General features: G+C 35.7%; 1 protein-coding gene across 1 annotated transcript; it reads left to right on the forward strand.

The window, feature by feature from the left end:
* Positions 1-6,309: 6,309 nt before the first annotated feature.
* LOC138350379 (S-adenosylmethionine synthase-like) lies at positions 6,310-7,464 on the forward strand (the record flags this gene model as incomplete). Its single annotated transcript, XM_069301001.1, has 1 exon — positions 6,310-7,464. A coding segment is annotated over exon 1 (1,155 nt), but the record flags the coding sequence as incomplete, so codon positions are not given.
* Between the last annotated feature and the right edge of the window lie 6,916 nt (positions 7,465-14,380).

Below are 14,380 nucleotides of genomic sequence, written 5' to 3' on the forward strand. Positions count from 1 at the left end.
CAATTGATTTAAAAGTTAGGTAACCACCTAACACTAGGACAATTTGTCGAGAGAGAGAGAGAGAGAGAGAGAGAGAGAGAGAGAGCAGGTCTAAATAAACCCTTGCTCTTCTTGTTGAGGGCAGTCACCTACTACTCAGGCAGTGTTATTGTGCTGGGGTTTTCTTTGACAAAACACATCCCAGTGAGCCATCCTCTTCTCTTCCCTTCATTGTAAATATATAAATATATAACATAGGGCAGGAGAAAGAGAGAGAGAGAGAGAAAGAGAGAGAAAAATATATTCTCAAATGGTTATTGATCAGTTAAATAATTACAAAAACCTAATGAAAAATACGTCACAAATAACTGAGTAAGTAACTATAGCCTCTCAAGTCTGTATCATTCTGACTGGATTGGTATATAAAAGAGTTTGCCAGGCTATGCAAATCATTACAGGTTCGCCATACTTCATGGACACTTCATTCTGAGTAGTAAAACAACAATCACACAATCTAAAGCACATTCAACATTTAATGTTTCTTCAACCCCAACCCCATACGTATGTTGTATAATTTACTTAAGTCTATTATAACAAAGTTAATTATTAAGTAATAAAAATAAAGTATATCATATTACTATAATGTAATAAGAGTCAATGTATATATTATAAATCAGAATAATTATATAAATTAATTAATTTTATTTTCTTTTCAGGTGGAAGTGAGATAATTCTCTTAGAGATGTCACTTGATCAAACAAAAACCCATACAACAAACAACTATTTTTTATGTGATGTATGTGGAAAAAAATATAGTACAATAAGAACACTAACAGTCCATTTCACAACTCATACAAAGAAGACTATCCTTTTTACAATTCATACCGGTAAAACTCCAAAGTGCAGTGAATGTGAAAAAACAAACAAACAACACATTAGAGAAAAATGGTTTTCATGTGACGTATGTAGAAAAAAATTCCTCAAAAAATGCGACTTGACTAGACATATGGGAACACACAGAGTAAAACGGTTAAAATGTCAATTGTGTGGGAATAGATTTAGGGATGAATATAACTTGACCCAACATTTGAAATCAATACACATGATTCAGCCTTTGAAAACAAACAGTGAAAAAAAATATGATATATGTGGAAACAAACAGCAAATCAGTCCCAAATCTCTAAACAACTTTTTTACTTGTTTTGAATGTGGAACTGTATTTAAAAGCATAACCAGCCTGGATGAACATTTGTTGGAACAGTTTACCAAAGATATATCAGCTTTAGATTTGATAACTCCAGACATTCATTTTCAGATGTTTTTTGAAAACTAATAAGTGTATTGGAACATTGACCAAATCTTTAAACAACTTTTTTACTTGTTTCTGGTGGTAACTGGCACCTCAAGGAACATATAAAAGGAGTAGAAATATTAATGAGATTATTAATTCTGTCGGAGTGAGAGTAAACACTGATATATATCTCTCCTACCTGAACTTCTTTTCTATTACCACCACATTTTCTTGGCATATATCATGTTCATTTTGGATCTACACTAGCTGCTGGATATGACTTGAACAGGTATAGTTGGAATTTACTTTTTTTTTAATTTATGACTTATTTATATTTAAATATATTTTAATTACCATATATATTTTAATATATTTTAATTAACAATCTACCTTTTGCTTCAGTGCTGCCTACGATGTTACTGTGCCAGCACAAGGAAAAGGTGTAATCAAGATAGATATGCAAGTAAAAGTACCAGAAGGTTGTTTTGAAGAATAGCTCCAAGATCTGGTCTTACTTTTTTTTTTTTTTTTTAATCACATTGATGTTAGGGGTGGTGTCATTGATAGTGAAATGTTTCTGTGGTTCTCTTCAATTATTCTAAAGTAGATTTTATTGTGAAAAAGAGAGATCGAATTTCACAATTAATTTGTGAACGAATATTTATTCCCAATTTGTTAGAGGAAGTTTAGGACATTGAGCATACCAAATGCCCCTGTGCCGCAAACTTTTTTTTTTTTTTTGAATCAACAGAAATTAGTAGTAGTAGTAGTAATCAAACAACTAGCTAAATATACACTGTGAATTAGTGATTCTCAACGATTACAGTGATAAGAGTGAGTAACTTATGTGTTAATGAAATGACTGAGGCGGTCTGCCTAAGGAGGCGGTTGTTATTTCCTAAAACATGCCTACTGAACTTCAATGAAAAGATGGTGTGGACTGTACGTTTAGCTATGGAGTATCCAGATTTTAAACCAGTGTTCAAGGAGGGTCAGGGTCTTCATCATCCATATATCACAGTTGGAACAGAAGAGGCAGTTAAACATTTAACTACAGATGGCTTTCAGAATATTGTGATGGTTGTTCCAGAAGAAGGTATTTTCACAAAGGTCATACTTTTCAAATATCCAACTTACTTGGATCCCGATCATCTCCTTTACAATGACAGTGTTGTTTGGGTAAAGAGAAACATTGTTCATTATAAAAAACAAAGTCAGGTTATAGCTTTAATAAAAGGTGAGGCTCCTAAAAAAAATTTTGTACAAGGACTAGGCTATAGAAAAGTTTCAAAATACCAAGAGAAGCCAAAATTATGCCTGAAGTGTTATTATTGGGGACATTTGGTTTTGAAATGTCAGTACGACCCCAGGTGTAAGTACTGTGGTAATAAACATGACTCTAAAGAGTGTACAAAGAAACAAAAATTTTCATTTTGTTGTAATTGTAGAGGTAAGCATACTCCTTGGTCTTATCTATGCCCCATGAATCCTACAAATGCTGTTGCAGGGGGGTGGTATTCTGCCAGCTAAGGGGAAACAAACTAGCTAGGCCCACACAACTGAAAGTCCTAAAGTCCTGTAGTATACAAATGTAACCTAATTACTACTATTATATTGAATTTTTTGTAGTAACTTTACTAAACTAATCTATGCCTTTGAGATATGTATGTATGTAAGCATCTTTCCCATTCAAAACAATTAACAAATTACAATGTTCGATAATTAAAGAAGGATAATTGGATTAATAAAAGAAAACAAATTAAAATAAATATTTTTTTTATATATATTTGATTTATAGAGGGATATAAAAGAGGATGTTCTCCTGTTCAATTCACTTGACAAAGATGTCAGTAGCATATTATATACCTTGGGCAAAAGTTTATGTTGTGACCACCGGGCACACTGATTACCTTTGTCTACATGAACAATTTGAGAAAGAATGAGTCAAATAAAAGAAGAAGGTGGTTATCACTCAGACGAGATATGAAGCCAATCTTCATAGACAGGATGAATGACTGGTTCAGGGAATACCAAATCCCAGAAGATATTGATACATTTGTTGATGACCTTAATCACCAAATTGAAAGTTGTCTTAGAATTCAGCGCCGTACGCCTCGACGAAGACCCCCTCGGAAGAAAATGCCTCGAGGCAAAGATCCATAGAGTAAAGCTGAAGAATTAATTCACATGTGGAGTAAGGCAGCATCCTCCTCCCTCTCAACGGAAATCGTCATGGAACAGCTCCTGCTACAGAATGACAGAAGAACTAGAATAGCGAGAGCACAGTCTAGTGAGGACGAATATGGAGAACCTATCACAGCCCAGGAAGTAAGGGCGGCTGTTAAGAGAGGTAAAATTACAGCACCTGGTGAGGATGGCATTACCTACGACATACTTAATGCACTGTGTGAAGTGCCTGGGAATCCACTACTCCTATTGTTTAACAAATCATTCCTAAATGGAGTTCTGCCCACACAATGGAAACACGCCAAAATTGTTCCCATACCAAAACCGAATGACCCTGGCAATTACAGACCTATCAGTCTCGTGTCATGTACTTGCAAGATGCTGGAAAAGATCATCCTAAAACGACTGTTACACAAAATAGGTAGGTTTGGGGAAGGAGTCAATGGATATGTCAAAGGACGGAGCACAGCCAATTGTATAATTAATTACCTGGTTAATGACACGGCTAGGTATTCTGTATTTGTTGACATAAAAGGAGCCTTCGACAAAGCCCAGGGAATTGCGATCCTGGACGAGCTTGCATGTATGGGTGTCAAGGGGAGACTCATGAAATGGATTGAAGACTACCTCACAGGGAGGAAAGCTAAGGTCTACTTCAATGGAGCAATCTCAAGAACAATGAATATGGAACTCGGGACCCCCCAAGGAGGAGTCTTAAGCCCTACACTATTCAATGTACTTATGAATGCAATTGCCAATATTGATTTTCCTGAAGGAACACAACTAGTGGGATATGCAGATGATGTCCTAATACAAGCTCCCACCTTTGATAAAATAAAACAGGCCATTGAACTCCTTGGAAGGAAATGTATTGAGCTCGGTTTCACTCTCTCCACAAACAAGACAAAAGCATACTCCCATCGCAAGTGGAGAGAAAATGAAGAACTGCAAATTAATGGTGTAACACTTGAATGGGTTGACCACTATCGGTACCTTGGCGTCACCGTCGGCTCAAACAAGGGAAAGAAAGAGGAGCTCAATCAAATCATAGGAACATGCAAAAGTCGACTCAGGGAACTGAAACTGAAAGCTATGACTTGGAATGATGGCCATGGAGCCTCTATTGCTGTACTTAAAATGATGTACACAAACTATGTACGCTCCGTCATTGACAATGCAGCACCTGTTTTATGTACTTATTCACAAAGTGATATGAATAGGCTAGAAAGCATACAGGATGAAGCCATTTCAATCATTCTTGGAGTTTCAAAGAAAAAAACTGCTGAAATGTCCAATCTACAAAAAGAGTTATTATCCCTTCCCAGTATTAAAGAAAGAATTGTGGAACTGAATGCTAAGCTTGCAATTAGGATTGCCAGAGATCCCCATTATAATGACATGGCTAAAAAAAAATCGAGCTCTGTGCTACTTTCAGGGGGAAACAAGAGAAGCAAAAAATGGCATCACAGAGCAGTCGGCTACCTTGAAGATCTTCACCTACTTCAACAAGCTCGTGAGCTCATGCCTGTAGAAAGATTACCTCCCTGGGTGGATCCCCTGAATGACTCGTGCAGGATTATCATCAATGATATGGTAAAGAAAAAAACCAACATGGTACCCCAAGAAATAAGCCACAAGTATCTTAAGGAAATTTATAATGAAGCTGGAGATGAACTAGATCAAATCTTCACTGATGGGTCATCTAATCCTATTAATGACCGGGCGGGTGCAGCATACACGGTAATTAAGAAGGATGATGTATTTTTTCCACCAAAAAATGAGGAAAAAGCGCGCATTGAGAACTATACCTCTTCAACACAAGCAGAGTTAACTGCCATTGCTATGGCGTTAAGGTATATTATTGAACAGAATACTACTGGTGCAGTGATTTGCACCGATTCGAGAGCAGCACTGCAAAGCCTAAATAAAGATCGGGACGAGAATCTTTCAATAGTCGCTGAAATTAAGAGAGTTGTGAAGGTACTAACCAACCAGGGAAGAGTTGTCAAGTTCCTGTGGATTCCCTCCCATGTTGGAATCTATGGAAATGAACGCGCAGATGTGTTGGCAGCTGAAGGCGCTGAGGGAGACCATATTGAATACTTCATACCCAAGACTCTTCTAGAAATTAGAAGTATTATTAGGGAACATCATCGTCATCTCAATCATTATGAACCCCCCAAAAAAAGAGAATGTGGTGGTTGCGGGAGAGAATTAATAATAGAGAAAAAACATCTTGGATACAAATGTCCACACGTACAGCAGCTTTTTGTTAACAACATATAATAAAGATGATTTATAATGTATCTTATCTACCATTTGACAGAGGCTGTTTACCTTGGAGACTGGTTGGAAATATATGAATTGAATTTCAAATCTTATTGTTTCTTCTATTACATTTTTATATATGACTAATAAATACTTCTATAATTATTGACACAATATTATTATTATCCCTTTCACCAGATGGAATTATTATGTTCATAAAGAGTTAAGGATTACAGGTTACCAAATTATACATTCACTCTTCCAATTAGAATGAGTAATAATGTTTTTTTTTTAAATGGTTTATAATCATTTCAAAAATCCATATTCTTTTTTGACTCACAGTTTTGTTATAAGACAGACCAGCTGCACACTTGCTTTACAGTTGCTCAGCTGCTCTCTCTCCACGTGACCAGGTTAGCGTTCTCTCTCTCTTTCTCTCTTCACACAATTAGGTCAATGTTTTTAATAATATTCCTTTAATAACGGATTTTTATTTAGTTAAAATCTAGCCAAGGAAACCTAGTCCCAAATTCAAGAGTACTTAGAAGTAACATTTTCGTTCCCCAGGATAGTGCACTGAGAGCATGGATGGAGATCATGAGACGTTCCTCTTCACCAGTGAGAGCGTAGGCGAAGGCCACCCCGACAAAATTTGCGATCAGATCAGCGACGCAGTGCTTGATGCCCATCTTAGCCAGGACCCTGATGCCAAAGTTGCTTGTGAAACGTGTACCAAAACTGGTATGATCCTGATCTGTGGGGAGATTACGTCCAAGGCCCAAGTTAATTATCAACAAATTGTGCGTGATATTGTTAAGAAAATTGGTTTTGATGATTCACGAAAGGGCTTTGACTACAAGACCTGCAATATTCTTCTGGCCCTGGAGCAAAAGTGTGCGGAGATTGCTAATGGTGTACACATCGGGCGCAGTGATGACAACATTGGTTCAGGGGACCAGGGACTGATGTTTGGTTATGCCACTGATGAGACCGATGAGTGCATGCCCTTAACTATTATGCTGGCACACCGTCTCAATCAGAAGATTGCCGAGCTGCGAAGAGATGGGACGTTCTGGTGGGCGCGACCTGACTGTAAGACTCAAGTCACATGCCAGTATGTCTTCGATGAAGGAGCTGTTATTCCCAAAAGAGTGAACACTGTTGTCGCTTCTGTACAGCACTCAGAACAAATTACTGTCGAAGCTTTGCGTGACGAGGTTATAGAGAAGGTCATCAAGGTCATTATTCCTGAAAAATATATAGATACTCAAACGAAATACCACATCAACCCTTGCGGAGAATTCATTATGGGTGGACCTCAAGGTAACGCTGGGCTAACTGGTAGGAAAATCATCGTTGACACTTACGGTGGGTGGGGTGCTCACGGCGGGGGAGCGTTCTCTGGCAAAGATTACACAAAGATTGACCGCTCAGCGGCCTATGCCGCCCGATGGGTTGCCAAGTCACTGGTGAAAAACAAATTATGTAGACGCTGTTTGGTTCAGGTATCTTACGCCATTAGTGTTGTGCACCCCATAAGCATCAGCATCTTCCACTATGGCACCTCACAGTACACATCAAAACAGCTTCTGAAGATTGTTAACCACAACTTTGATCTACGACTAGGACATATTGTCAAGGAGCTGGGCTTAAAGAGACCAATTTACAGTGATACGTCGTGTTATGGACATTTTGGACGGCAACAGTTCTCTTGGGAGCAGCCCAAGAAGTTGACCATCCCTGAATTTTAGAGTCAAATAATTCTTAAGGATGACTATCATTTTTACGTTTTTCATCAAGTCCCTGTTAATATGGGAGAACACTATGTCTATGCTCGATTCACAACTCTCCTAAACACGAGAGTGAAGTTATACAACTTGAGAACGCTTTCCCACCAGGAGACTTGAACCCTAGCCAGCACAGAAGCCTGGTGGGAACCTTTAATTTTATATTCAATTGATAATTTTATATACTTTTTTGACGTTTTATATACCAGAGTATATAAAATCTCCGGGCCTTTTATATATCAGAGTAAATAAAATTTAAATGACTCTATAAGACCAGCGTCTGGGTCAAGATAAATACGTTTTCTTCCACTAAACTGAATCCAGTTTTTTTTATCTTTTTTTTCGGTGGGGGGTTCTATGTGATCCTCCTCCTCCTCCTCCTCCTCCTCCTTCTACTGTTTGTGATTCTCCTCCTCCTCCTTGTCCTCCTCCTCCTCCTCCTCCTCCTCCTTCTCCTCCAACTGTTTGTGGTTCTCCTCCTTCTCCTCCAACTGTTTGTGATTCTTCTCCTCCTCCTCCTCCTCCTCCTTCTACTGTTTGTCCTCCTCCTTCTCCTCCAACAGTTTGTGATTCTTCTCCTTCTCCTCCAACTGTTTGTGATTCTTCTCCTTCTCCTCCAACTGTTTGTGATTCTTCTCCTCCTCCTCCTCCTCCTCCTTCTACTGTTTGTCCTCCTCCTTCTCCTCCAACTGTTTGTGATTCTTCTCCTCCTCCTCCTTTTACTGTTTGTCCTCCTCCTCCAACTGTTTGTGATTTTCCTCCTTCTACTGTTTGTGATTCTCCTCCTCCTCCTTCTACTGTTTGTGATTCTCCTCCTCCTCCTCCTCCTTCTCCTCCAACTGTTTGTGATTCTCCTCCTCCTTCTCCTCCAACTGTTTGTGGGTCTCCTCCTCCTCCTCCTCCTCCAACTGTTTGTGGTTCTCCTCCTCCTCCTCCTCCTCCTCCTTCTCCTCCAACTGTTTGTGGGTCTCCTCCTCCTCCTTCTCCTCCAACTGTTTGTGGTTCTCCTCCTCCTCCTTCTACTGTTTGTCCTCCTCCTTCTACTGTTTGTGATTCTCCTCCTTCTCTTCCAACTGTTTGTGGTTCTCCTCCTCCTCCTCCTCCTCCTCCTTCTCCTCCTCCTTCTACTGTTTGTGAAGTTTTTACCTTTCCTACTCCTTCTCCTGCATTTTGTAATTCTCCTCCTCCATGTGATTCTTTTGTTTCTTCTTCTTTCTCGACTTCCACATAAATGTTAAATTTAATGCTAGCAAATGTGTCTGAGGAATTAATATTCTTAGCTAACATTCTACATTCCACCTCATTATGACCGTCTTCGAGTTCAAGTTTCATAACCACGAATGGGGGAAGTGAATTTTCTTTCATTGGGAAACTGTCCGAATAAAATCCACAATTAAATATATCTTGACTTGCAGCATGGGTACATGATATCAACAATTTGTTCATGTAAAATCGTTTTCCTTCCTTTCGACATTTTTTACGTGATGCATCTAAATTGTTCTTTAATTTGACGTCTTTTATTTCACGTCGATCTGTATAAATATCAGGTGTGAAATTATGGAAATTCCATGGAAATATTAATATAATTGGATTTTTTGTATAATATCCCCTATCAATATTAGAATTTGTATATAGTTTATTTATGTAATATGCAGAATAACCATTGGTAAAGTTGTGGATTTCATCATAATAACTAAGGAATTTATTAAAGTGTTGAATTAGTGTCTTATCAGTTTCAGTAATAGTTTTAGGATTATAAGAAATTGGTGGTTTGGGAACAATAAAGAGACCTTTATAAGTTTTTATGTCTTCGATAAATGGCGAGAATAATGATTCTATAAGTTTGGATTTCATTTGGGATTTTCGAAGTTCAGACGAATCTGTGGAGGATTGTAATAATTCTTGAAGTAATTCACGAGGTTGTTAGACGGATTCCATTTGACTGATGACGTGAGGAACGCCAGAGGACTCATTTTCACTTGTTTGTAATTCTCCTCCGCCTTCTTCTCATCCTCCTCCTTCTCCGGCATCTTGTAATTCTCCTACTCCTCCTCCTCCTCCTCCTCTTCCTCCTCTTCCTCCTCCTCCTCCTCCTCTTCCTTCTCCGGCATCATGTAATTCTCCTCCTCTTCCTTCTCCGGCATCTTGTAATTCTCCTCCTCCTCCTCCTTCTCCAGCGTCTTGTAATTCTCTTCCTCCTCCTCCTCCTCCTCCCTCTCCATCGTCTTGTAATTCTTCTGCTCCTCCTTCCCCTGCGTCATGTAACTCTACTCCTTCTCCTGCGTTGTGTAATTCCCCTCCCACTACTCCTGCGTTGTGTAATTCCCCTCCCACTACTCCTGCGTTGTGTAATTCCCCTCCCACTACTCCTGCGTTGTGTAATTCCCCTCCTACTCCTCCTCCTACATCTTGTATTAGCTCAATGGACTCTGGTGTTGTGTCATGGCTGATGGAATTGTAATTGTTTTCCTTTTTATATAATTTTTTAGTATTTTTAGATTTTTTCCATGAATTAATGACTACTATAACTGTTAGGAAAATAATTAATAGTATTAACATAATAATTGTTGACAGTAGATTATTCATTCTTAATTTTCTCTTTTTTTAATTATATGATTTTTAATTCAGATATTTTTAAAAAATAAAGTAATTATGCAACCAAAGTCAAATATGTTATTATTTTTATCCTGTTGAGTAGTTTTCCAGTATTAAGTGATATTGGATATTATATTAAATATTGGAATACCATTCAATATTGAATGAGTAATTCAATGTTGAATGAGTCATTCAATGTTGGATTGTTTTCCAGTATCCAGCACTATACTATATACTCTATACTATGTCGATATTGATTAGTTTTCTGGTTAGTATCAAATGATATTAGATAGTATATTCAACATTGAACGTGTGCAGATGTGACAACAGTTACAAACACCCTGATGGATAGTTGAAAAAAAAAGAGATTTGAGTCCCTGATTAAAAAAAAAAAAGACTATTACTACTACTACCCTACTTAAATTACTTACTGTTTTGCTTACTGAACACTGTAATACAACAGGTGTTGATGCAAACTCTAATCCAAAATATGTCGTCCCTACCACAGGTGTTATTAGAAAACATATTTGCACTGGTTCCATATCGTCATCTTTTAATTATTTGTTCCAGAGTTTGTAAAATTTGGAGCCATGTTATTCTTGACTCGTCATACATGCCATTCCGCACTCTTTATCATCGATTAATATGGGGTTCGTATACTCTTTTCCCTAGTCCACTTCTACATAGCAATGAAGATGGTAATTTGTCTCTTTACAATGCATCCTATATTGTGGAACAATTATGTAACATCAAATACAACATAACCGATGGAAGATACTGTATGAGAGGCCTTCTAAAGATGATCGAGACTAAAATGAATAACTGGTCGAAAATGGGTCAAGAAAAAAAAGACTCTGAACTATTTGAGTTATTGAATGATCATCCTATGTTTACATCAACATTAAAAACAATGACGGGTGTTAATCATCCTTTAAAAGGTATGATAAACAAAAACAAAGTGTGGTCTTTAGTGACAGCTATGACAATGTTCTCTCGGGATACAGATGAAATTTTACAATTGTTAAATATTTGTCTTCGAATGTATCCCACGTCAACTGTTCTGGATATTTTTTATGGATATACAGTTATTTTTCTTTTTTCTTTTCAAAACTTACAGCAATCTAATATTAATCATTATAAGGTACATTCTGCACTCTATCTGACAGAAAATATAATTCTTCAATCGTCAGAACAAACATATTATTGTGAACAGGCCCTTCTAATCAATCATGTTCCAAGTAAAGGTGAAATTACACGTGTCGATTATGTTCCTGGAGTGGATATAGTCAGTATAGTTTTGAAGATAGTAAAGCGGCATTCATCTTTGCAATTTTTAATTATCGAATCGCAGCCACAATCACCACTTGTACAACAGTTACCGCAAAATGCTATTTGTTCATTTTCTATGTATAATTCTTTTTCTTTTTCTTTTGATGTATTGGTGCTTATGCCAGATTCTTCTGATATTAATAGGGAGGAAGACTGGAGAAAAAAAGTGAAAGAAATTTCAGTAATCAAATTTAGAAACATTTTATCTGAACAAAATAAACCCAGTTATAATTTAAATATTAATGTATATCTACTAATGGTAAGTAAGAGGAATCAGGATTTATGTTGGATTATGTATTGTATTTTGGGACTACGTAACTTTATAATTCCTGTAAGTACTGAAATGTGTCAGGTGCAAGAAAGGAGTTGTGAAGACAATGTTTTAGTTATTTGTTCATCTATTTCAAGTATATATATGTACTGTTATGACCATTATTGTAATTCTTATATGGAAAAATTTTGTGTTATTAAAAAAAATGGGAGTTTTCACAGATTTCTAGATGATGTTCTCTCTACATATAATTTATATGACCGACAAGAATATGAAGTTGAATGCAATTGTTGGTTACCACCTCCGTTAACTTACAGTGAGATTTATAGTGCCTATGCATTATCTTATCATAGAACACCAGATTTTATATTTTGGTTAAAAACAAAATGCACCTTTAATGGTGAATATCATCCAAGTTATAATTATTATATCATTTATACAGATATGTTAATAACATTTCAAACTATGCCAACATTTTCATTAGTTCGATTATTTAAAGGAAAAGATGTAATTTGTGAACATCATATGATTGCAACAATCACTAACAATTTAAAATTTGATGTATTGGAAATTGAATTGAATAATTCATTTGAAAAAGATATTAATACAATTCTTGGACAACAATTGGCGACATTTAATGAAATTAATATAAGTGAACGCCACTACTGTCTTCATTGTTCTAAATCTCTAAAGGATGAATATTTTGCTCTAAAACAAAAAATCAATTGGTGTGATATGGTAGCGGTAAGATTTACACGTTTTAATAGTTTTGATTTAATATGTGCTCAATGTGCAAATATCAATGATGAGGAATAACTGTATATTAATATTTTATTTCATCCTATTTTATATAAAAAAATGCACATTTAAACTGACCATATATTAATTATTATATTATAAATATAGATATGTTACAACAGGTTGTCAAACTATACCAACTAACTTTGTATTTTAGTTACCATCTCAATGAGGTTTATAGTGTTTATACATTATCATAGAACACCAATTTTTATATTTTTTTGGGGTTAAATTAAGTTTTGAGTCGGGGTTAAGGATGGCAGTAGCGACACTTCACTGATGAAGAAGATGATGTGTTCATGGACGCTTGCAAAAATAAGGACGTCGATAATCTGGCCATATTATCGACTTGATAGAGAGATTCTTGGATGCACCCCCATCCCCCTTCCCCTACCTCCACGTCTTTCTCACTATATTTTATGGAAAGATAATAATAACACAAATGAGATTATAATAGAGATAGTAATTATTGTATACCTGGGATGGAAGGTATATAAACAGGCAAATTATGAGGGTTTATAGACCAGTTCATCTGTTCCTGTAATCACAGTAAGTACTGTTCCTGAGTGTAGTCGTATACCAAAAACAAATTTATTTACCATACCATTTGATTTTTTACTAAATAAAAAAATAATGGGAGATGTTATTACTGATTCACAAGTTAAAATTTTAGTTGGTAAATATTTTATTGATATATTAAATTATTCAATTAATCTTTATAATTATAATATAAAGCATATTTATTTGCCAATGTTTGATATGTTAGATAGTGAATTTAATAATATTATATCAGTTATGTTTGACACATATATAGATATATGTCAAAATATTGGGTTTTTAATAATAAATGGAAAATGGGATCATTACCGATGTGAATTTATTCTTGATTTTATTCGAAGACAATTCAGTTATTATTTATACAAACTCCTAAAAAGAATTCATATTATCAAATTATACATTATTCTCTTAGAAAATACGTTACGATATCAAGGATGGGCTCTTATGGAATCTATTTGGACTATACAAGGAAAAATACCTTATTCTCTAATTAGAAAACCTATATTGAATGAAAGATGTATTAAACCCATTCTTCTGTCCCATACCGATATATATGACCTAAAAGATAATTTAAGTAATGTATATAATCGATCACCTACTGTAAAATATGTAAATGAAGTAACAAGAATTGTTATATATAATTTGTATAATTTACTTATGAAAAAATTTAAATGTGTAAATTGGTTAGAGGCTATTCTTCTCTGTTCTCTCCCCAAACAAAATCTTAAAAGATTAAACTGCCTTCCTAAAACAAAATCTGAAAACAATTTAGAATGTTTAGGGGATATTCTTCGAACTATTGATCTTCATATATATAAAGATGGGGAAGTCTATAAATATAAGAAACATCGCTGATTTATGTATGTGTGTGTTGTATGGTGTGGAAATAATCTAAATCATATTTTTTCTTTTGTCTACAGGATGTTTAAGTAAGAATAGACTTATTGATTGGCTTCCATCATCATCATTATCATCATGATGTTGCTGTTAGAAGATTTCATTTGGCAACCACTTTCATATGAAATTCAACTGTATTTAGATGATGTTTATAGTACACACATATGTAACCTGTGGACAGTTCTTTGTGGTCTTTTTTGGTATTATTCAGGGCTTAGAGAAGTGAATTTTGTTGCACTTCTTTTTTACCTAATATGTGAAAGAAACAGAGAAGTTTGCAGGAAGCAAGTTCAATATATGGTTATATATTTCTGCTTAGGAATTGGTATATGTACTATAGATGACACAAATGTCTTATTTCTAGTAGCATGTTTAATTATTACTTATTTTATGTGGAAATTAATCTATGGAGTACATGGT

This window comes from Procambarus clarkii, chromosome 45 (assembly GCF_040958095.1).
Source record: "Procambarus clarkii isolate CNS0578487 chromosome 45, FALCON_Pclarkii_2.0, whole genome shotgun sequence".
Classification (NCBI taxonomy): Eukaryota; Metazoa; Arthropoda; class Malacostraca; order Decapoda; family Cambaridae; genus Procambarus; species Procambarus clarkii.